Here is a 24,934-nt window from a genome sequence, read left to right on the forward strand (position 1 = left end):
GGGAGTTCAAAGAGATTCAGAAGGTGAAATAAATGATGCTTTGTTTGCCAGGTGATGTGAGTCCATCACAAGTATCATTTGGCCCAGCCCAGGACCTTCATCTTTCAGTCTCCCATTTAAATACTGACTTGAATACCAGACAATGGATAATGCCCAGTGGAACCAGTATGATCAAAATGGTCACCACCAAGCACTGGGATGAGAGGCTGGAGAGGGCACAAGAATTTTCTGTGCCTCTTCTGTGGGGTGCTGAGTAGCAGGTGAATAAAATTCATTGATCCTTTAGCTGGTTTCCTGCCTTGTCTGAGGCACTTGGCACTGCTCATTTTGAAGCTGCCTTTGAAATCAAAACCAGATTGGTTTTTTTCTTTGCCCAGAAATGCAGAGGTGACTTTTGGAAAGAACTAAATTGCCACTGAAGCAATGGCTTGTGTCTGTGCTGGGTTTCAGGTGTGAGTTAGTTTTTGTGGAAATACTGTCTGGAGAGCCTGTCTGCCTGGTGGATGTCAATCTGGATTTGGAAAACACCCCCATAAGGTGACCAGAAGCTGTTAATTATTGGTGGGCAGTGGAAACTGGTTGATGGCTATGTACTCCACTGCTCAGTCCTCTGTGACTTAAATGTAAATGAAATTTAATGTGAAATTATGTATGATTGACAAGCCATTAACTGTAGTCTTAAACCAGCTAAAATGCTGGTGGGAGTGTTGGCTTTTCATTTCTCGGGTTTCCATGGCTGGCTTTTCCAGAAATGAGAGCCTCAGATGTCTCTAGCCTGCAACTCAGAAACACCAGCTTTCCAGTAAAGATAAATGAACAGTAAATCACAGGAGAAAGGAGGAGGTGTTTTAGACGGGAAAGTCTGTTCCAGAGGATAAGCTTTCTCCCCTAAAAGCTCATGAAGTTTGCGTGATAAGGGGCAGCTCATGAAGAAAAACCCATTTGGTTCCTGGTAACAGGAGCTCGGTATAAGTCATCAATCACTGCCAAAAAGCAGCAGTGCCACGGGAGGACGAGCTGTGGGAAGTGAGCAGCAGAGCCATTGCTGATTCCTCCTGCACCAGCTGAGCAGAGCTGAGCAGGATATTGGTCCTTTGCTGCTTAAGCAGCCAGAAGTAACAGGCTAGGAGAACATGTAATGTCTCCTGCACAGGGGTGTTGTGTGGCACAGATAGCCAGGCAGTGCTGAGCACAGGACAGTGTTCAGACAGGACAGGATGTATCTCTCATTCTCAAGCTGCTGGTTGGGTGGATCTTCCCCAGATGGTGACATTCCTCCCCTCTGCCTTTCCATCTCACAGCTTCAGCTTCAGTCCCTCTGGTGATGGAGGAATGGAGAGCTTTTCCAGCCAGGCATGGGTGCCAGGCAGGTGTGCTGGCCATGGGAAAAGAGAGGGAGCACTGCAGCATCCCAGCCAAAATTCTATCCCTGAGCAGTGCTGGAGGCTCCTGGCACATCCATGACCTCATCTTCACCAATGGGATCAATGTCCACGTTGTTTTGGGAGGTGCAGAGGAGAAGGACTTGCCTGAGGCAGGTTCAACAAAAAGATCTGCTCATTTTTGTTTGATTTTTTAATAGGCATTCAGATGAACGTTAAGGTAACAGATCCAGATCTGAATTGATGGGGCTGGTTGGGGTTCAGTGGGGTTCAGTATCTGTCCTCTCCTCTGTGTAATGACCTGATTGTGAGATGGGTTGAGAGTGGCTGGTGTAGCTTTGATGGCATTTTATTTTTTACAGAGTAGAAATGTTGTCATATTGGAACTGCAGAGGATTCCTCTTGGGTAGTTTCTCTTTTCCTTGCTGGCTTTTCTTGTTACTTTTTGCATTTGCCCAATGGTCTGGGTGAGCTGTTCGTGCTTTTTGTTTTAAAGGTCAGAAATACCATTAAAACTGTATGAATTATGGACTGGATAATATTTTTTTGTTTCTTACTTCAACTCTTCCCAAGTTTTCTGTCGAAAAAAGGTAGTAGATGCTTAATTTTAGCAGACATTCAGGGGGTTGGAAGCTTTGGTTTTGATTAACTCAGGTATAGCACCAGTTCATAGAGATGAAATTGCTGGTTGATGTACCATTTATTGCCACTGCCCATATGGAACAAGAGGGAAATTTAGGACAATTTCATATTTCCAGGACAATTTCAGGAAACCTGTGCCAATCTCCATCGTATAATCTGTTATTAGGTCAATTCACTGGTGATACTGTAGACTTTAAAGGCAAAAGAGAAGAAAAATTTCCCTTGTAGGCTGAGTCAATAATATGAGCCATTCCTATAAACGAGTATTTTAATTGGTTTATTGGAGTCTATTCATGCAAGGAAATTTTGTAGAATATCCCGCTTTTCGTATAAAAGGCATCTTTTTGTTCTTTGGATGGTTGCTGGTTGTTTTTTTCCTTCCTTATCACATTGCAGAAAAGTAATGTGATTACTGAACAACTTGAATTAATTGGAAAAAACCGAGATAAACAAGTGCCCATTCTCCCTCATCTTTGCATATTAGCTTAAATTGAGACCCGATCCAGGATGAATAATTAAATAGTAAAAATTAAAACTTGTGGTCACTGCACTGCAGTACCAATGAGTGCATACTCGTTCTGTGCAAAGATTTATTTTAGTATTTAGACTAAACCTGAGGGTGTGATTTCATCACATTCCTAACGAAGTGTTTACACTGAGCTAGACATCACTGACAGTGGGAGCTGACAGTCCTTTCTGAGCCCTACTCTGAAAAAAAACTGCAAATGTGTGACTGCAGAGTGCTGAAGTGTTGGTGACAGGACACGAGAGCCAGGCTGTGTCCCTGTGGGGTTGGTGCCAGCTGTGCCCTTCACATCTGCACAGGGATTTTCAGCATCCCCTCATTGCAATCCCCCTGCCCTGAGCAGAGACACCTCCCTCCAGACAAGCTTGCTCAAAAAGCCCCACCCAACCCAGCCTTGATATCTGTATACTTCATAAAACAAGTGGGGATCAAGGTTTGGTAGGACTTCATTTGATGCCATCCATCACATTTGTTTAACCTTTCAAAGACACCAGCCAGTCGATGCTTCTTTTCCAACGTTTATAAATAAAAAATAAAATTACAGCCTGGTAAGTGACTTTTAAGTCTTCAAATGGCCTGGCTTTTTGTTTTCAGCTTAAAGCTCTCACAGTCAGGCTGGTGTGAAAGGGGACAGACAGCCTGATGACGGGCAGGTCTGAGAGCACCTCCATGGAATATGGCATTTTTTAATCATGTTTCCTCTAGCAGTCTCTTCAGAATGATAACTAGTGGATGTCAGTGTGGATTTGGAAGAAGAGAAGGTATCTGTTTACATGCAAAACTTTTTTAATTAAAAAACAGATAGAGAGCCAAGATATTTCTTGCATTGCTGTTGCTGTACCTGGAGGGTTTGTTGGTCTGCAGATGGTGCAGCACGAGTCACGCTCTGCGCTGACACTGGGGGAGGGAAAACAGAGCTATCAGCCCTTTTTGCCTTCCAATTTCAGCAACTCAGGCAGCTGGGGCAATTTCTGTTTTTCATCATGTTCCCAAAACTTCTGTGCTGCAAGCAGGACAGGATTGTGCCTGAATTCTTGGACCTGGGCTGCCAACTGGCTGGCAGAGATGAGATCTGCTGGTCCTCCTGGAGGATCTGTGTGGGACCAATAAACATTTTCAGAAGACTAAGTCATTCAACAGAAGCATTAGGACATTTCCAGAAATAGTTTCCAGTTGGTTGGGTTTTGACCTGTTACCACACTGGTTTGCATTAGGAGCAGTAGTTTTGTACTCTTATTTTCTTTAGGATCTTGTTGTTATAAAAAGAAACTTTCTTAATCTCATGCTATTTATAGAACCAGGTGCAGACTTGCTTGCTAATCAGTGGTTTCAGTGGTGCTTTTACTTCATCTAAAAATTCATTATAGGGGTTTCCTTAATAAAGGCCTTATGCATATTTTAAGTATGTTTTTATCCTATTTTTAGAAAGCTTTCAGTTTGTGGTTAATAGTGTAGAAAAATATCTAGATGGATAAAACAAGCACAAATATCATAGTTACAAGATCTACTCATAATTAAAACCCAAGGGGAGCGAAGACATGCAATAAATCAGGGTTTGCATGAGCCAGATGTTGTCTATTTTGGGCAGTGGTGGAACTCCATGTGGCTCTCAGAGGTGAGGCTGAGGCTTTGTGGACAGTAAAATATGCTTTTCCAACAGCAGCTGTTTGTGTCTTGTGCCAGAACTCAGACACTTGTGTCATTTGCTGCTCTCCAGCCTAAAGGTGAGCTCGGTTCAGCTGTCTGCAGTTGGATAGTTTATGGAGCTTCGGTGTTTAAGGAGGTTTAAAGGGGAGAAGGAAATAATTTTTAAGAGGGAGTCCTCACAGGTAGTGTGATGCTGCTGAAGGATCACCTCCTGCGTCAAAGCAGCGTGTGCTGTAAGCATTTTGCAAAACCAATTACATTTTAAAAGCAAAGTGGAAAAAAAAAATATCTGATATATCCAGGCTGATGCTATCTGCTCTCAGGAGCAATTTGATCATAACCCTCTCTATATCTGTCTCTTCCGCTGCTGAAGTTGCCTAGCTTAAAATGAATTTGTTCTGAGACTACTCACTGGGGGAATCTAAACTGGTCTTTGCTATCAGTGACACGTGTTTAATGAGATTTTACTACTTGTCTCACTCAGCACATCTAAGGAATCCTACTGCTAATTGTTATTGTTATTATTGTTTATTAATATTATTATTACTATTAATATTATTATTATTTTCTGCCCTGCTGGGGCTTAAACTGGGGTTGTCCTGGGTGCATGAAAGGCTCATCTTTCCCACATCAGCTCCCAATCCATCATTCCCTTTCAAAATACGGGTGGAATGCAGGACAAGGTGGCTCTGCCAGACTGCCAGCTCTGCGTGCAGGACGCTGCCCATAGGTGGCAAAATGCAAATTTTATTGCGGCAAGACAATATTTTCCTTTTGGATTCTGGGTTTTGTGTGCTTTTGGAAAGCATTTGGCAGCCACAGCGAGTATGTTTACAAAAAGAGCAGAACTGGTAAAGTTCAGGTTCGTGTTTGGATTCAGCCCCAGCAAACTGAAGCTGAAGCTGTGCCAGACGTTTGAAGCTGCCAGACGACAGTTCATCTCAAACAGAAAGCTGAAGAGGGGGAAAGAAATTTGTCAAATGTATTCCATGTGGAATTTCAGGCAATTTAATTTGATTCACTACACTCTGAAATGTCTTGGACTTCCCTATTGTTTCTTTACTTTAACACTAAATTTGATACCTTCTGGGATCTTCAGTGCTTTGTGCTGCATTTGTCACGTTCTCTAATTTACTGGCTTTAGTCTCTCTTGGTTTTAATTGAAGGGACTGAGCCCCGCAGAAGCATTCCATGAAATTTAAGGTTGCTGGTTTAGTCCTGAGGTTGTCCTTCAGGCAAGGGGACAGCCATTCTGTTGGACACCACTGCAGTAAGAAGGGACAGAAGGGGTGAATGTAAAAGAATAAAGGGAAATTTACAGAAAACCTCATCCCTGTGAGTCTATCAGCAGCAGCAGCAGCCAAGCTCTGCAGACATGCTGTGGTCAGAATGTGTTCCAGGGTGGCTGCAGAGGCCAGGAGGTTCAGTTTGGGTCAGTGATGACCACCACCAGACTGCCTGGATCTGTGTTTTATTGCGGTTTTGCTTTTCCAGTTAATTTCCTGCTCTGTGTGGAGTCAGTGGACGCTGGAGCCCAGCCCCAGGGCAGGATGCTCAGTCTCCCTGCAGCCTGGCAGCTCTGATATTGGCAGTGTTTGTTACCCCACAAGTGCAGTTTGGGCATCAAGGCCACTTCTCCTCCTGCTCCCTCTGATCAAGTGCCAGAAACAGAGCCCAGAGCCTCCCTCTGTAAATAAAACTTGCTGAATTTGTCCAAATGTCAAAGCACTTGAGCCCACCAGGTACCAAACAGTGTTTTATTCTACATAATACTAATTTCTCTTGAAGGCTGCAGGCTCGTGTAGGTTATAGCTGAAGGTAAAGGACTGCTGCTGCTTTTTGTGCAGGCAGAAGAGCAGAGGTGCACAGCAGCTGCAAGTTAAATATAGCTACCCTGCCTTGACTCTTCCAGGTAACAAAGTCTTCCATTTCTAATGTTCTTCCCTGAAACATCTATTCTTTGACTGCACTGGGATCTGACTGCCTGGATCAGTGTGTGTTCACACCTGAGCCAGGCTGAGGGAGATGAGAATGCTCAACCCCAAAGTTGTCAGTGTTTACACACAAGTCAAGTCCGTAAGGAGCTCAGTGTCTTTACTGGTGTGTCTGATTTTTTTTTTTCCCCCTGACATGTGTAGCCTCTGTTTCTAGGTGTTGAGAGTCTGTTTGTTTGAAGAGTGTGAGGAGAGAGAAGCCTGAGGCTGTCTGACACAGCTGCAGTTGGAGCATCTCTTTCAACTTTTTTCCTAGGCTGCAAATGGCCTCTCTTCACTTTGGTTTTTTCCCCCCTCACTAAAAATCCTCCTGCAGCTCCCCATGAGTTCCAAATACACTTCCGGCAAGTTGCAAAGAGATCTGTGACAGAGAGGAAAACCCCCCAGGGCCAGCAGGTCGCTGTCAGTGGGGCAGGTGGGAGCTGTGCTTGTGCAGGAGCTCTGTGTCCTTCTCCTCTTCCCACCAGTGCTCCCAGAGTTGGGATGTTCTCAGGCTGAGCTCTCTGCTTTGCCCAGGAGAGCTCCATAACTCACACAGGGTTTGTCCCAATCCAGTCCCAGCCTCAACAGCTCCTTCCAGGGATGCTCCTGCCCACAGGTGGGATGGGTGAGCAGCTCTTACAACCCACAGATGGTCCCACCTTTACAGACTCCACTCTTTGTAATTATCACACCAAGCTTATAGAAAACCTGCACTTTTTCCTCAAGAAAGGCGTAGTGGTGTTTAAAATCTTTTCTCACATAGGTAGTTTGACAAACATGAGAGTGTTGTGGAGATCATTAGTGCTAAGAGTAAAACCTCCAAATAAAGCGCCCTGGGATTTATGTACTCTGTGCTGGTAATAATAATTAGAACATATCCTACTGCAGGTAACTCCCACAACCTGCACTTTGCTCTGAAGCTGGGAAACTTATTGATTAATCCATGGGGTCAATCAGTCCATCTTGTTTGGAGAGTTAAACCTCCAGTGTGCACCAGGACCAAGAGCGAAACAGGTTTATTTACTGCTGCTTAATCAGAGAGCCCAAACTCTCCTGTAGAGTGGTGAGAGGTTTGTTTCTACTTAGCCTTTAATTGCAAAATGATCTCATTAGTGCCACAGTGAATCTCAGTACTATCCTACAGACACGTGGAATTTATAAAGAGCAAAGAACAAAAATGGTTGCCTGGAAAAACTCAGCATCTGCCACGATGTGGTGCAGTTGGTATTTGCAGGATTACCCAAACCAGGCTTCTGCCCTTTATTAGCCTTTTAGTCTGAAGCTGGAACATCAGCTGCACATCCCAATGGCTTTCTGTCCACATTTCTGTTGGACTCTCGCACTGAAACTACCAGGAAAGGTTTTTATCCGAAGATAAAGATGCTGAGAACAACATGGAAACCAACAGCAGTTACTGTGGCATTTACCAAAGAAAAGGGCAATCCTCTGAGTTATCCCAGCAGAGAACTTCAGGCCTCCTAAGTGTCCTTCTTGCCTCTGTCATCAGCCCCTGGCTCGTGTGTTAATTAACCACTCCTGAGGGGTCTCAGTAAGGCTGAGGGAGAGTGAGTGGATCTCAAATGGGCAGGGAAGTCCCCAATGAAGCAATCCCTGCCAAACCCCTAGGTGAGGTGCATATTCATGGTAAAGCCCTGAGCATGAAAATTTGGAAAGCAGTGAAAAAGGTCTTTAATGTGAGCATAAGTAGATGCAGGTTCCTGTTCCTGTGCTGAAGAAAATGCTTGAATGTGAGTCCACATCCTGTAAAACCAATTCAAACTTGCTGCCCTTTGAAATCCAGGTAGTATCTCTGTGCCTTTGCAGCAGGAATTCAAGCAGGCTTGAATGTAGAAAATCAGGGATAAAAAGACTCCTCTTAAACCAATGCTAAATACCAGGAAGAGAATAGAGGGGAATATTCCCTTTACTAATCCTTGTTTCTAATCAGATAAAAATAAGTGACAGTGTAGGAAGAATCCCTCTACTAACTGCCAGAACATGTCGATTTATCAAATTTTTCTACTGTTGCTCTTTTTTTGAGCTTGCCTCAGAGCTGACAGTGTATGTTTTACAGTGCAGCAAGGTAGATTGATTGATCCTAAATAGAAAAGCCTTTGGGGTCTCAAGCTGATGTTTTAGCTTCAGAAAAAAAAAAAAAAACTGAGCAAAGCATGTTAATGTAGAGAAAGGAGCCTGGCTTAATTGGACCAACTCCTGGCTTGCTGAAAATTAATGGCTGGCTGGCTGTTGCCAGAGTGATTCATCTTTTCTATCATGTTCTATAGTCCTTCTCTCCAGGGGTCTGTACTCCCCTCCAATTCCAAACCAGAAGTGAAATATACTTCTTCATTTTTTTCCTTCCTTAAAAACATGTATTTTAGTTGAATTGGCTTCCAGTAAATGAAAAATGGCACGGGTGGGAATATGAAGGAGGAAGTCAGTGTCTGGGATTTAGATTGTTGTTTTGTTTGAATGGGATTTAGATTTTTTTTTGATGTACCCTTAACTCCTCATTGCTACTGGCTGACTGCACATGTGACAGAGTGACTTTTTAAAGGATCCCGATTTGTCTGTGGAAATGTATTGTTCCTTTTCTTTTTCTCTGGCTGTGGAAACAGAAATTCTGTGTAAGCAAGAGCTGATAAAAGTGAATATAAAGCTGGAAAAGGTGCTGAAAGCATTTAGGTGGCTCTGGAAATGAAAAGATGGGTTTTCCATGTAGTTCCATCAAGCCCACAGAAATGTTTTACATTTGTAAAATAAATCACTTGTGCACAAAAAAGCCTTGCCATTTTCCCCATAAACCCTCCAGTCCTGGCTCTGAGGAAGCTAAACAGCTGCAGATGAACACGAGGTGGTTGGGAATTCACTGGTGTGTGCCTAAAACCTACATGGATAATCTTATTGTGGAGGGGGGTTGAGCTTTGGAACTTAAAGAAAGGAAATTCAAAATATGCCTTTAAACGTAAAATGCTTCTGTGTCCCTTTTGAAATCTGAGTTTCTGCTGGAGGCTGATTGCCGCTCGTTTGCCAGTTCTGAGGTGTCACCACTTGAGTGGCACACGGAGTCATTCCTAATAAGCATGTAATGGGTTGGGGCTGTCATGAATGTTGTATTATTGCATATTCTGGATAGGGGGATTCGCTGTAAATGAAGATTACAAGAAGATAAATAAAGAAAGATTTTGTTTAACATAATTACATATGGTAAATTGTTATGGTAATTTACTGTTATTCCAGTAAGGCAAATATTAGCAGTCATAGCTCAGAGATCATAAACAATGCGCTGGAAAATTGGATGTAATGTTTCACATTGACCTGAGATTTGGGAAATGGGTAGAATTGCAGCAGATTTCTGTGCCATTAATTGCAAGAAAATAACATTAAGAACATGCTAAATCATGCTAAATGTTTTCAGCGGATGATAGACTGTGGGATAGTTCATTAATTCTCCAAACTCTTTCATTGTATTTGTTTTTTACTCCAAGGACACTTAATGAATAATCAATGCTTTGTGAAGCTGAGGGTGTGAGCATGCACATTTTTATATACATTCATATACCAACCAACATCCTTCCATTTATTTCCTACATTTTTTCGTATCAAAGCGTTTTTTTTAAACTGCATACTCTTAAACTCAATCACTAGGGATGTATTTATTAGTCTTTGAAGGAGCTATTTGAATTGCTGTTTTTACCTTTTACCAGTAGAGTTTGGTTCTCCCACGGTGCTATAAATATTAAATAAAGACACTAAGAGTTTATTAGTGTGATATCTTTTACGGGGACATGGTTGAAAATGTAACCTATAAAATTAGTAATGAGAGGATGAAAATTACACATTGTCTCCATCAGGTTTTACAGCCATGATTTTTTCTATTTATGTGTTGTTTTTCTTGTAGAGAGGGAGAAGGGTTCTGAGCATTTAATGAACTGCAGGAAGCAAATCTGGCTGTGCATTGTATGATAGTGTGGGATTTACTGTGAGCAGGAGTGGAATAGAAATAGGAGTTCAGACTTAGATGTAGCTTTGTGTGTAAGTGTGATGGCTCAAGTCAGTTTTAATTTCCACAAAACACTCCAACACCACCTCTGAGTTGTTTCAGAGTGGTCAAAATGCCTGTGGCACCTGGACACATCCATCCTTTTAATACAGAGAAACAAAAATAGGACAAGATAGGACAAGAGCAAACAGCCTCATGTTGAACCCGGGGAGGTTTTGGTTGGATATTAGGAAAAATGTCTTCATTGAAAGGGTTGTCAAGCAGGGAGCTGGTGGAATCACCATCCCTAGAAGTGCTCATATGACATGCAGAGGTGGCACTTGGGGACATGGTTTAGTGGTGGACCTGGCAGGGTCAGGTTAATGGTTGGACTCAGTGATCTTACAGGTTTCTTCCAACCTTCACTGCTCTGTGATTCTACTAAAATCCTCTTAGCTCCATTTCAGCATTTGCCTTTTGTAGGCAAGATACCGTAGAACAGTTCACAGAATAATTCCACCATGTATTTACATGTGTTCTTGGGACTCCATTTCACACAACAATTGCAATAATTTATGTGACATTCCTTAACTTTTTCGCCCGGCACTAGTTTGGAAATGCCTGATAGTTTGTAGGGAGAAGGATCTGCCTCTTTTTGCTTTTTGAAAGTAAATATTTCTAATTTTTCTGCCTTGCTCACCTGTATCTGGGCGATGGAGGCAGTGCCAGCCCCTGTTTGAATTTCAGGACTCTGGGTTTCCAGTGTGGCCATGGGGAATTCACTCAACTGCAGTCAGTTCCCACTGCTATAAAACAGTTTTCTCACAGAATCGCAGAGGGATTGCACGAACATAAAGGAAGATGCCTCGAAAATGTGGCCATGTAAAATTTTATGCTGCCTACTTACTTTGCCAAATAAATGCAGCTTCCCAACAAGGCACAGCACGCTCTGCTTCACATTAGCACTTAATGGAGAAATCACTTTGTGAGACTGAAATGCGCCCGTGCATTCTTGTGGTTAACTGAATGGTTTCGTGCCTGTTCTCAGGCAACAGGAGCCTCTCCACTGAGGACATGTTTGGGATTTTTTAATTTCTGGTGTAGTGAGATGCAGGGAATGCTGGCCAGGACCAAACCCCCTGCAGGAGCTGGAGGAGATGGATGAGTGCAGACATTTGGGAGCGTCGGGCCAGAAGTGCCAGGGCAGGAATACAAGTGATTTGCTCATGATCACACAAGAGGGACATTTCCGTGCATGCTGAGGACTCTGCAGGTTACCCAGACATCTGAAATTCCCAAAGGTTGCAGTTAAGCCATCCTCACCTTAATGGTGTTCTCAAAAGGGCTGCGAGGGGTGGATTTGGCAGCTCAGATTTATCACAGTGCGCAGGGTGTAAGGGAGCTGGTCAAGAGACGCGACTTGAAAAGCAGATGGATCCTGCTGGAAATAGTGCTGTGTGTTTGCTGCTTTAAAGTTCATCAGGAAAGGAACGTCTTTTGCACTGATAATCCTCAAAACCACGGTGAAAAACAGAGTCCTGAAGGGACCCATGTCCTGAACAGTTGGGATGATGTCCTGCCGGGGGGTTTATCCTAATAAACGAGTATTATCCCTCCTGCTCTTCCAGCCCAATGCAGCTTGCCAGAGGGGGCACTTTTTAATGGACTAGGAGAAGGTAAAGGAAAATCCAGAAGGATAAGGCTTAAAGCGAATTCTTTGGTTTACACCATTTATAGTCCTATTAAATTCAGTATATCTCTCAGACATTTAGGGGGCAAGAAGTTCAGTGTGTTCGTACATCTTTCAAGATCCTGGCTTGATCATTTGACTCTGTCCAGCCAGCTTAACAAGCTAAATAATAAAAGGGAACAATGCAAAACTTGTTGAATTTTTTTTCACCCTGTGTCTTTTTTGAAGTAAAATACGATTTTTTTTTTCTCAGATGCCCAGCAGTTTGCTGCAGACTCCTGCAGCTTCTCTGCCCATCACTCAGTACCTATTTCAGCTTATCAAATTGTTGTACTTCCTCCTTTCATAGAGAAGCAATTAAAAATGATGAGGGTAAAGGGTTAAACCTAAAAGCCTGCTAATGAGGGTGCCTTCTTGGTTTTCCTTTCATCAGACATTAGATGCTGTTTTCAGCATAAGCTTTCGATAAGCATCACTGAGCATTTTTCCAGCATATTTTTAAAAAGTTGGGGTTTTTTTTACCATCCTGTAAAAATGATAGATGTGTGACTCTGCTATTTATCCGAAATCCTAATTACTGATGCTGCAGCTTTTGAATGTTAAATTCATGCAGTGTTCTTTAGGCTTCAGACTGGTCAAAGAAAGATTGATTTGTGTCCACAGAGAGTTCTAAGTCTCGTAAACACAGCCAATGTTTGCTTATTTATTTATTGCATTATTTGAAAGTCAAGAGTTGCATCAACTGCAAATTGCATAGACTTAGAGATTTCTAAAGGAGAAAAAGGAAGAAAAAAAAACCAAAACAAAAGTTGTCTACCGTTGAATGAAATTTTAATTTCTGTCTCCATGAGTAGGGGCAAGAGGTGGAATTTGAAAAAACAGATGAGATTTCCTTTCCTTAAGCTATGCTATTTATTATAGAACAATAACCTGATTTTTTTTCTAAACCTTTACCCATATATTTAGGAAAGTATTTTATGTAGAAATATATCTAAATGAGATTTATAGATTATGTGGATCTGCAGAGATATATAGATATAGATATGTGTATCTATAAACCAGTGCAACTCAGCAGTCGTGTAACAACCCAAGGAACCATTTTCACAGGGCAGCAAGGAGGATAATTTAGGATTTCTAATCACAGAACCATTTAGGTTAGCAAACACCTCCAGGATCATTGGGTCTGACTGTTCACCCAGCAGTGCCAAGCTCACCACGAATCCATACCCTTCCCTGTGATGGAGGTGGGAGCAGCTCAGCCCTCCTGCATTTCCAGTGTGTTTCTCATGCTGTGTCTGAGCAGTGCCTGGAGCCAGAGCCGAGCAGGGTCATCCCTGTGTGCTTAAAATCTCCTGCAGAGCTACCCCGGTGAGCCAGGGCCTGTTGCTGCTGTGCAGAATGACTGAAAACTGTGGAATCTTTGTGTCCTTGAAGCCTTTCTTGCAGTTCCTAAAGGCTTTTAGGAGATGAGGTTGCTGAGCTAATCCCTTGCTGAGCATTCACCTACCTGTGCTACCTGAGAGGAGCAATGTGGAGCAGAGATGGTGCTTGTTTAAAAAAAAAAAAAAACCAGACGATTTCTCTCAGGATTTTCTCCATCTCTAGTCAGGTTTGTTTTAAACTAATGGAAGTAATTAGCAAGTCACAGAGGGACTTTGTCTACGAGGTAGCCATTTTTAGATAATGGAGCATAAAAGTCGACACAGTGACATATGACACCAGAGCAGCATCTTGGAGCCACTCGCTGGGTCTTAAGCAGATGTTTAAGTACTTTGAATACTGAAATCACTACACACACATATAGAAAGGGTTTGGGTTTTTTTTTTTCTCTCAAGCTACTGGTACACTGTAGGGCTTTTCTTTTAATGTCAGTAAAATCAAAGTCAGCTCTGAAATGTTTTTTAATGTGCATCGTTATCACTTCTTTCTCTCTTCTTTAAATGTCTTTCCGTATATGATGGGTGGGTACTTGGGGAGTAGGGATGGAACTTGAGTTTTCCATCACACAGCAGAGGGGTGCAGCAGCACAGCAGCTGATGTGCCACGTTCCTAACAGTGCCAATGGTGTTGAGCTGAAAATAAATAACATTTACAAGTGAAGCACTTGATATGTTCTCACATATTTACTGTAGCTAGCTGTGAAGGCAGGGGAGATTTGCAGAAATTCCTGAGAGATGGAGGTGATCTCACAGCAGGGTGGTCCCAGGGGTCCAGGGTGTCTTCCCTCACAGTTCTCTGAGATTGTCCCAATTCTTGCAGGTGCCACCAAACTGTGTGTGCACTTACCCTCATCCAGGGCTTTCAGGTTTTTTTATACACTAGATAACTTTATCCATGTTATTTTTTATAAATCAAAGTGTGACATTCGCTGTTTGTGCCCAGCAATTGCTGCAGCATTTGGTAGCACTTCCCACCACACACATAAAAATGTACCACTGTGGTCTAAATAAACACACAGCGCAGAAAGCCTTTGTAGATGCAAAGTTGTGACACAGTCACAGCACCCCAGTTATTGAGAGGTGCAGTGTGGTAAGGGAGGGAAGGAATTTCCCTTTGTCTGCCACAGTCTGCTCCCCATTTCTCCCTACTTTAATGGGGCTGGAGGCTTTGACAGCCAAATGGGTTGAGCCACTTCCTGGCTGCTTTTTTCTTTCACCATGGTTGTTGTTTTTTTTTTTTTATTTAAATCCAAATTAGTCCTTGAATCAGTTCAGAGCAGCACTGCAGAGCAGTGGGATGGAGGGAAATGGACAGTTGGGGTACAGCTGTCCCAAAAACTCCTCCTGGAGTGTCCTGCATCCCTTCTCCCTCCCCAGCCAGCCCAGGTAGGATCCACCTGACCCAGCCCTCCCTCTGCAGGAACTGAGTGCCTCTGGAGCCACCAGAGCAGGTTCTCCTTGTCTCGGGGCAGGCTGGAGCATCTCAGCAGGAGAACCGCGTAGCGATCCGAGCTGGAGCACTGTGTATCCATTCTCACCCACTTGAGATGTTTTTACGGGTACAATCTGTTTCCCTTCACCACATGTGTGTTCCGCCCCGTGGATTACTGGAATGGCAGAAAGCATTTTGTTCCCTGTGTTATTAGCTGCAGGTTCAATTTCTATCAGATTTGTCAATTCTGTCATTTAATAGGGTTGGGGTTTTTTCCTGCTTTAATGTATGTGACATGTTTCGTAATGCCAATAAAAATAGTTTTCAAACTAGACTGTGAAAGACTTTGACCAAAAAAAATTGAAAATAAAAATATCAGCGACTGGGGAGCTTTGATCTGACGGAGCAGGCTTTCAAATGACACATTATGGTTTATGAAGCAGTTTTACAGTTCCTTCTTGCAGTTGTTGTAACATGTGAGGGGTTGGCCAGGGTGGGAATGCAGCTCAGGATGTGGGGTCTGGTGCCAGCAGTGGATATGTGCTCCAAAATGGCTTAAACTATTTTTCTGTGTTTAATTTTTTTTTTGGTCTTGTTTTTATATTTCTGATAATGGAATTGTTATGGGCTTTTGAATTTCAGTTAAGAATGTGCAAATAGGCTATCTGGTAAGTAGGTTATTGAAGGGTTAGGGAAATGGAGAACATTTCCTGAAAAAAAATACCCACAGCGTGGGTAATAGACTCCAGTTGAATTTAAAAGATAATGGCGACAAGGGAGAAATCCACTTGTAGAAATAGGGAACAGCTGTGTTTGAGATCTAATGAAACTGTATCAAATACTTTAAAAATGGCTTACAACTTCTTCCCTGGGGAACAGAGATAAAGCACAAGAGCACTCCTGAAAGGTCGAAGAAACAGTTAAATCATTTCCTTGATGGTTATTAGAGATACAGAAGACATCAGTGAAAATTAAATGTCTGAAACTTGTATTTGATTGCTTTCCTTATCACGCCAATCTCACACATTTCTTCCATCTCTCCCTCTCTGTTCTAGTAAAATTTAATAACTGTGCCGGTAACAAGGGCGTGCGCTATGAAACCAACAGCCTGGACTTCAAGGTGAGGGCAGACGGGACTCTGTATGCTGCCCACCACCTGCAGGTGCCCTCCAAGCAGCTGATCCTCGTGGTGACCGCCTGGGACCCCCAGAGCCTGGGCAGGTGGGAGGCCATGGTCAGGTTTCTGGTGGCAGAGAAGTCCCAACACAACGGGCACAAGGTAAGAGTTTTTCAAAGCTCTTTTTACTGCTTCACTCATCATTTGCCCCAAAGTGTTTGAGTTGCCTGGTCTGTGCTTCATAAGTGTCCAGGGAGGAGATAGCTCAAGCAGCATCAAATTTCTTGCAAGTGATCCTTGAATCTCTCTGACAGAGAAGATTTAAGGTCATCAGCGAGGGAAGTGTTCTAAGTTCATACTTCTGTGTTTTTAAGTGACCACTTGTCTCTGCTGTACACTGCAGGTCATGTACATCATGTTTGCCCCTCGCTGCTGATAACCCCTCTTGATTTCAAGTAAAACCAGCAGGTGAAGGGTGCAGAGTCAAAGTCAACCATCTTCTTGATGGTTTTAAGTGCAGATTCCTTTTGTGACAGCGCAGGCCTGGAGTCACACGCTGGCAGCTCTGCCCTGCTGCTCATCTCCCTGCTTTTCACAGTTATTCTTGCGAGCAATCTGCATGGCCCTGCAGCTTCCAGAGGGGAGATCTGGGCTTGTTCCTTGCCATGCAGGGACAGGGAGCGTGGCTGCTGCCTGATAAGGGACACGTGCTGGCACACAGTGAAGCGCAGCGTGGCTCTGCGGTGCCAAACGTCCCCTCTGCTCAGTGCCAGCATCTTCCCTCGCCCACCCCTGGCAGGGAAAAGCCAGCACCGTTCAGTGTTTCAGTCAGAAGGGCACAGATGGTTTCTCTCTGCTTTAGTTCCATACACACAGCTGAGAAGCAGGAGGGCTCTGTCCGTGCCCAGCAGTCTCAGAGCAGTGTTCCTTCAGTGAAATGCGGTGGTGGGCTGCACAGAGCCACTGGAACTGGGGGTTGCTCCAACAAAACATGTTTCTTCTAGTCTGCCCTTGGAGTAGCTGTCTCTTTCCCACCTTTTCCATATCATTTTTGGCAACAGCAGTTCACCTTTTCATTTTCAGTGTTAGTCTGGGCTGAAGATCCTTTACTATATGGAGTAAATGCAGTTATCTCACCTGATGCTAACTCAGACAGCACAGTGCTGGGCTGGTTGGATGGTGACATTTGGGCAGGATTTGGCAGGGAATTGGCTCAAGAGCCTGATTTATTGCTGGATCTCAAAGACCTTAAGAGCAAGGGTGGAGGTGTCTGTCCTGGAGCAGTCAGGGATCCTTCAGGGACAGGTGGGGTCTCTTGGTCTTGGGTTTAATTGGGATTAATGCACCACACTAATGGTCCAGACAGCAAGAACTGCCTGTCCTTTCCTCCTTTCTGCTTGGACAGAGAGTGCAGGGCACGATGGGGAAGAGGGAGAGACTTTCTGTGTCGCATTGTTAGAATTCCACCATGTGCTCCTCTGCTGTTTGGGAGGAATTTTGCCACATTTGAGACAAAAAGGAAAAGACTTGGACAGAGTTGAATCTCTCACTTGCCCAGCGGGCTGACCCTTGAGGTTGTGCAGGGCTTAAAGTCATATAAATATACTTCTGCTGCTCTTCAGTACGTCTTGGGCTTGTGCAAGATGTAATTAAGCCCTGTTTGTTATGTCAGCTCTGTTTGCCATTTCTAACCAAAGAAATACTGCTTCCTTCTAAAAGTAATTAAATATTGAAGGACCAAAGTAAGATGTCTTACATACTGCTTTAAATTTCTTCTCAGTGTAGCGGGGGAAAAAAAAAACCTGAATAAGCACACATTTCTGTTTTAGTATAATATTTGGCTGGAAATTCATCTAATGTTAATGTAATCTGAACTCTGGTTGAAAACAGAGAGAGCTAAGCTTCTTAAAATTCATATCCCTCCTTTCTAAAAGCCTTATTAGTGTGTAGTTTGAGGCTGGAAAAATACGGAAAACAAGACTAATGACAAGGTCATAAGCAGTTTTATTGTGGGTCCCCATAGCAGGCATCTGACTTGTGTTTTATTTAAATGCCCATGGTTTTTGCAAGCAAAATAATCCTTTGTTTACTAAGAAATAAATATGATTATGAGATTATTTTAAAAAACAATAGTGTTTATGCTGAAAAAAGAACTCCAAACCTTGCAATATCCAGTTCAATATGTTTCAGGCCGTGACCCTTATATGTTTTGTGGCTTTTACTAGAAGCAGATTTCACATTTGGTTTTGGATAGTATAATATAACTCAAGCGGAACTACATTCTTTTTAAAGACATTTCAGACTGTTTTGTTATATTCAGGATATAGAGATGGCAAATAGGGGACAGAAAGGAGGAGGTGACCTGTGAGAGGGAGTGAGAACAGTTTTCTTCTGGTGCGTTAATTCATTTCCATTTTACTTTGTAAATTTGTGACTGACTTTGCGAAAATGCTGAACAGTTCCCAGACATTACAAAGAATTGGCATGAAATTTGGTTACTGCACCTGCTGATTGCTGTTTTTTGGCACCAACAGCACAAAAATAAAAGTGCTTTTGCCTTGTTCCTCCTCATCTCCATGGGCGATGGCTCACAGCAAGGGTAGCCCCTTGTGACAGGGGGCTTGGTGCCCCTCAGAAAGGATAAATCAGAATTTAGTTCATGATTATCCAGGGATTAAAGCAGCATGAAAACCAGCCTTCCTGGAATGGCCATTGTGAGACGTCTGGTTTATTGTGGAAGTTATAATACAGAATAAATGTTGTAGGAGAAATTGGTGGGTTTGGGGTACTGGCTGAGGTTTTGGGAGCCAGGAGGGAGCCTGCCTGCACAGTGGGGCAGTGGGCTGCTTTCCAGGAGAGCACAGAGGATTAATCCATCCATAAATGATCCTTTGGATCTGGGATCCTTTCTTGTCACAGTATGTAAGACTGAAAATCTGTAATGGGCTGGGGGAGATTTGTTGGTGACCATCAGACTCCCAGAGTGGCAGATCAGTTCAGGATCTTGGGACTGTCCTCCCTTGTGTGCTTTTATTGTGAAATCAGAGGGTTTGGTGTCTGTACTGCACCCCAGATCCCCAGCTAAGCCTTGTTCTTGGTGCAACCTGGCATTTATTGGGGAGCAACCCAACATAGTGAGAATTTCCCCTCTTTCACAATGTTTGCCTTACAAATGTGCTGATTGCTTCAGATGACTGAAAAACCAGGGCAAACCTGCTGGTTTTCAGTGAAAACCACTGCAATGGAAGAGTTCTAACTACTACATTGAAGTGTCATGCTAGTAGGATGAAATGAGAGAAAAAAAGGCAAATACTTCAAAAATGATACACGAAGCATACATTTCCCCTCCTCCCCAGCAAATACTTGAATGTAAACTTCTTTTCTGGTTAATACAAGTGATGTTAGTAACTCGAGGAACTTTTTTGTTCAGTCTTGCAGGAAACCTGATAGCAATTCAATTAGAAAATGCAAATGAGGTCACATATTTCCCACAAGAGTGCTGAATTACCCCAGAGGAAACTGAGTGATATTCCAGCATAACAATAAATACTTAAGATAAAGTTTCTTCTACTGTTCTTGTCTGGCTGCCTGTTGTTGCAATTGAAAGTATGAATTGGGGCTGTGGGTGTAATTTGGGAAGAAGGAAAAAAGAAAAGGAAAAAAAGGAAGGAAAAAAAAGAAAAAGAGGAAAGGAAAAGGAAAAAAAGGGAAAGGAAAGGAAAGGAAAGGAAAGGAAAGGAAAGGAAAGGAAAGGAAAGGAAAGGAAAGGAAAGGAAAGGAAAGGAAAGGAAAGGAAAGGAAAGGAAAGGGAAAAGGAAAGGGAAAAGGAAAGGAAAGGAAAGAAAGGAAAAAGGGGAAAGGAAAAAGGGGAAAGGAAAAGAAAGAAAAAAGAAAAGGAAAAGAAAAGAAAAGAAAAGAAAAGAAAGAAAAGAAAAGAAAAGAAAAGAAAAGAAAAGAAAAGAAAAGAAAAGAAAAGAAAAGAAAAGAAAAGAAAAGAAAAGAAAAGAAAAGAAAAGAAAAGAAAAGAAAAAAGAAAAAAGAAAAGAAAAGAAAAGAAAAGCTATTTTATGAACAATATAAAGTCTTTGTGGCTTGTGTCAGCATTTATGAAAGATGAACTTGAGTGGGATAATGCTCCAGAAGAAAACAAAGTAAAGCCATGCTTTACTTATCTGGAATTAGCAGTGTAATATCTTCTTTTCTGAGTGCATGCTATTATTTTGAAAAACTGGATATTGATTCATCCAAAAGTCTAAAAATGAAGATTATGTTTGTGAACAGTGACATTGCTGAGGAGTGAGAGTCTTCAGAAAGTCCTGTTTTGTAGTTACAGAAACTCAAGTCTTCCCAAGTACACAAGTAGAAATATTGTGCCGTTTGTCCTTCACACCCTGCCCTCTGTGTCCATCAATCCTCCTCATCATTCCCTGAAAATCAACTTCCTCCACCCCCTGTGTTGGCTCATCCCATCTGAACTTCTGTCCCTCTCATTCCTATTGATGGTTTCCTTCTATTTTCAGTCCTTTCGTGTGTCTAAGGCACTTCTGGCAAATTGTCTTCTGTATTTATTTAGCTGTCTGTTTTTCTGTAGTTCTCACCTCACAAGTTAAAATCCAGATCCTAGAACTACAGCATAGAAAGGAATTTACAGCAAAAGAGCTTAGAGGTACAGGATATATTCAGCACATGTAGGATGTCAGTCATCTGCTGCCAGTGACTTAGTTTGGAAAAAAAAATACTGTTTTCTTTGAATCATGTTTATGTCAAACAAAGTTTCTTGTTGTTTGAGCTTTTCAAATTCTGAGCTTGGAAATATATAAATTTTTGTAATGTTAAATGACTGGGAATTGTGAAATTAAACTTGGAAATATATGAGGTCTGCAGCTAGTGTTTAAAACACTGAGAATTACTGTCAGAAATCACTTCTTGCTTAAGCCCAGCTTGTGTTTTATTATATCTCATCTTATTTTGGGCTGCTTTCATAACCCAGGTATGAGTCCACAGCCATACAATGGGAGTGTGAAAAGCTGATTCTTACAGACAGAAGAGGTTTTTTTTTTTAATTTAAAGCCTTTAAATAATCATCTGTGGTATTTTACCTGGCTGAGGTTTTAAATTCCAAGTACAGCCTTTTATTGCTGATCACAAGCACAAAGGTCTCTGGGCAAGGAAAGGCTTATTCAGCACTGCTCTCGTTCATGACCTGGGTTATTGTGCAGCCAGGATGCTCTGACAGGCAGGGGAGCTTTCCCTTGGGGGGAGAAAATCAGAGTGTGAGTGGGAGCTGAGCTCCCAGGGACTCCCTGAAGCTCCTGAGCAGGTGCACCTGGAGGAAAGGACAAAAAATGTGTTCCCTTTCTTCTTCCTTCCTTCTTTTCCCTGCTCTGGGATGAGATGTTACCTGTGGCATTGGGGTGATGGGAGTTTGCCCCATCAGACTGTTGTATCCCTAGAGAAGGGCTGAAAAAATGAGGTTTTAATTGTCATCCTGCTTTTTTCTGATAATACTGATGCATATTTTAAGTACTGGGTCATTACACTGGCACTGTCCTCTTTCACTACCTCTGTGGGGGATTCAAGGCAGTAACTGAATCCAGCAAAATGGCAGCTGGAATAATTTTTATTTCTGTATCTCATCAGTGAAGCTAGACCTTGATTTATGTGTCAGGGAGGGCACATACAGAGATTCCTGTTTCCTTCAGATAACTTGTGAGACACTGTTTGGGGTTTTAACACATCAGATCCATGGAAAAGATGAGAAAGAGGATGAGTAATAAATTGGTATCATATAATTGTTACCAGTGAGACTGCTCATGATAACTGTGCAAGTCTAATGAAGATGCATCTGCAGAACTTGCCTGACCTCGTGCTTGAGTGAACTTGAACACTCAAGTGTAATCCTTGCAGGAGGAGAGAGTGGTGTTTGTGAGAACACGTGAAGCTCCCTGGCCTGATTTTCAGGTGTGCTGACTCCCATTGCCTCGTGCTGAAGCCAAGATAAGATATGACACACAGGTGCTCATTGCCTTGGAAAATCAGCTCACTACAGGAAGTTTCCAAGCGCTGCACTTGCTGCGTTTAGTTCTTAAGCAGTCAGCATCACACCGAGGGTCAGCCTCAAAGCCGTGCTCGGAAGACCATCTGTAAGTGAAATTCACTCCAGATCTGTCTCCCTTCAAACGAAAAGAAGTCCCAAGGATTGAACTGCCAGCACAGAAATAAGTTTTTCCTGATAAAACAAGCCCCTCGGACTGCTGTGTGCTCCTGCCTGTGATGTGTGCCTTGCCCTTGGCAGATCAAAGCTTTTGACCTCCCATTTCATGTGCTTTGTTGGTAACTGCTGAAATCTGACTGCCACTTCAAAAAAACCATTTCGCTCTGGATATCCTAAAAATACCTTCATGGCTGTGATAATCTGTTGACAGCTGCTTGTAAACACGAGTTTGAGTACAGACAAAAATTGCTTTGTGCAGGCACGTCCATTAAAATAAACCTCTTTTTTAGGGGCTGTGCTGTCCAGGTGTCTTTCCTTTAGCCCAGCAAGCTGAGATGGATTGGTAGATCCAAGCACAGTGCCAAGGAGGGTTTTGATTCCTCCCAGCCTTGGTCAGGTCCTGGATTGCTGGGTAAGGTTGTGATCCTGGGGCATGTCCTGCTGGAGGAGCAAGGAGAACACCAGGGATGGATGTCCAGCAGGACCTGGCAGTGCCGCCAAGGAGTGGCATCTCAAACATTGTCCCCAGCGAAGCTCACACTTAAATTTCATCTTACAAATGGAGATAAGTTGAATGTGTCCTCCTGGTCAAATTTAAGCGTTTCTTAGGTGCACTCTGGAATTGGAGGGGAAAAAAAAAAAAAAAAAAAAAAGAATAATCTTTTCTCAAGAGCCTCTTGAAATAACCAAAGGATAACTTGAAAGGGCAAATTCTCACGCTAGCACTGAGGAGAAGTACCAGACTGAATTACTTTGCTTTGTGCTAAAGTAGCAGCAGTGCTTGTGATCTTTTAAATCTCTTGTGCTTTTTTAACTTGCAAACATTATGAAGAGGAGGAGTATTGTTACATTTAATTCATTATGATTATTTTAATTCATGTATCTTTTGAACCTCACAGCTTTAGAAAAAATAAAATGAGATTAAAATTTTTCACAGGCTTTTTAAGAAGGAGACTTGCTCCCACTTCTTTCTGTGATGAAGGGCACTTGTAGTAGTCTGAGTTCTAGATGCAAAAGAAATGTGTTTCAGAGCCATGTTTTAAATTATTTGTTAGAAGTTTTATCAGGGAGGAAGAATTCAACTTGCTAGCCCAGATATTTCATACATTTTTCTCAAGATAGGTGCAGTATGAGAAGTAATATCAAGCTGCAATAGTGGTTTTCACTGTATATTATGTGACAAGATCTACCACCTTTATCCCCAGCCTACAGGTAACAAGTATGAGTATTTTGTGATTTAATAGCTATGCTCTTGAGAAGTGCTTGTGGTTCTGAAGCCATTGTGTTTGGCTTCTCCCAATTATGAGAATGACATTAACTTGAAGATAGAAGTGTCTTTTTGTAAACACTAGAAGGTAGAGTACAACAGTAATTTAGATGTTTCTTAAACAGTCCTACCTGAGAAGCACTGTGAGATTAGATCTTACAAAGGGAGTGTGAAAAGGTCAAGTTGATGTGGGGAGCTTTGCAAGGAAACAACCTCATCAGAACTTTTCTTGTTGGGATAAGATGTTCAAGCCTTAAAATGAGGAGGAAAAGTACATCAAGAGCTGTGCTTTGTGGGTGATGTCATCTTCTCCTGTCCATTGAAGGCTCTTGCAATATTCAAAGCCTGACAATGACAAGAAGAGTATCACAAGTGCTGGAAACCTGTGGGAGCCATGAAAGGTTCTGCCAAAGGCAGATGGATTTCTAATGTAGCTGCTTTGGTATGTGATTCTTCCAGAGAATGGAAGAGGAAGATCACTTGAAACCCTGACAGCAGTGCACTGGCCAGGAGGTGCCTCTAATCATCAGTGTGGAGCCACAGAATCAGTCTGAGCACAGCTCTGCCTCTCCTCCCCAGCTGGAACTCCCATCCCTTGGAGATCCCTGGGCATTTTGTGTCTCTAATGAGCAAGAACACTCTGCCTGCACCCATCCTGACTGCAGCACAAAAGCAAAGTCTAGTGAAGTGTTCTGGTGACTGGCTACATTTCAGCTTAAATTGGTGATAACTTACCCAACAGAAGGTGTGGGTGAGTTCAGGAGATTTCTGAATTTCAGTTAAATTGGACTGGGAAATCAACACCTCTTGAAAAGTCCCATTCTGGCCCCAGGGGCAGCAGGTGTAACCTGTGTCCATGGGGTCTTTACCAACCTTGCTGGGATTTCTGATCAAACAGAATAACATGGATTTGGTTTTATTAAATAAGAGCCTTCTGTGGTAACCACATGGGTTATGGCCAGAGCTGGTGCATCTCTTTTCTCTGGAGTCCAGACTTAAATTAGCATTTAATTACAGCTGCCCACAAAGTGCACCTTTGCAAAGAAGAGATCTTCTCCTGCCTGACTCACAAGCCAGCATGTCGTGTTCTCCCTATTTAAAAATTCCCTGGTTTTACCTGCTACTCTCCTTCAGCTTTTTCCTTGCTTTGCAGCCCTGCAATGCTGAGGAACATTTTGATTCCTCCGTCACACTGATCACACTTTATTAGTTCTATCGGGTAAAATTTTCCAAAGCCTGCAAAGCCAGCCAGATACCTAACAACCTTAAATTTGCATGCATGCCTCATTTTTCAGCTCTCAAGGAATAGAGCATGTAGAGCTTTGACACTGACTCCTTGGGAACGAGGGGTTTTGGCATGGCTGATGCATTTGTGTGTGTGTTACGTGGCTTATTCTCCTCCTCTGGGGGCACTAACTTGGTTAGCTTTTAGTCAAACTTTTTCTTCCCTGTCAGCTGATGTGTTCTGGAAGCTCGTGCACTTGCCAAATCTGACAATTTTTCTTACTAATTGACTCTAATGCGAACTGCTCTATGCAGCCCCACTGCTAGCTGATAAAAACAAAAAGTAATGAATTTTTGCTTAACTAGCTGATTTAATTAAAATGTTTTATACTGTAC

The 24,934-nt window shown here is 42.6% G+C and overlaps 1 protein-coding gene across 1 annotated transcript in view; it reads left to right on the forward strand.

Annotated features, from left to right (window-relative positions):
• Window positions 1-24,934, forward strand: part of CDH4 (cadherin 4) — a 406,749-nt gene that overhangs the window by 227,994 nt on the left and 153,821 nt on the right. The window contains exon 3 of the mRNA XM_085079451.1: window positions 15,772-15,995. Within this exon, the coding sequence (XP_084935577.1) occupies window positions 15,772-15,995 (224 nt within the window). The remainder of the gene's footprint in view (window positions 1-15,771; window positions 15,996-24,934) is intronic.

Source organism: Lichenostomus cassidix, chromosome 20 (assembly GCF_008360975.1).
Source record: "Lichenostomus cassidix isolate B80296 chromosome 20, HeHo_3.0, whole genome shotgun sequence".
NCBI lineage: Eukaryota > Metazoa > Chordata > Aves > Passeriformes > Meliphagidae > Lichenostomus > Lichenostomus cassidix.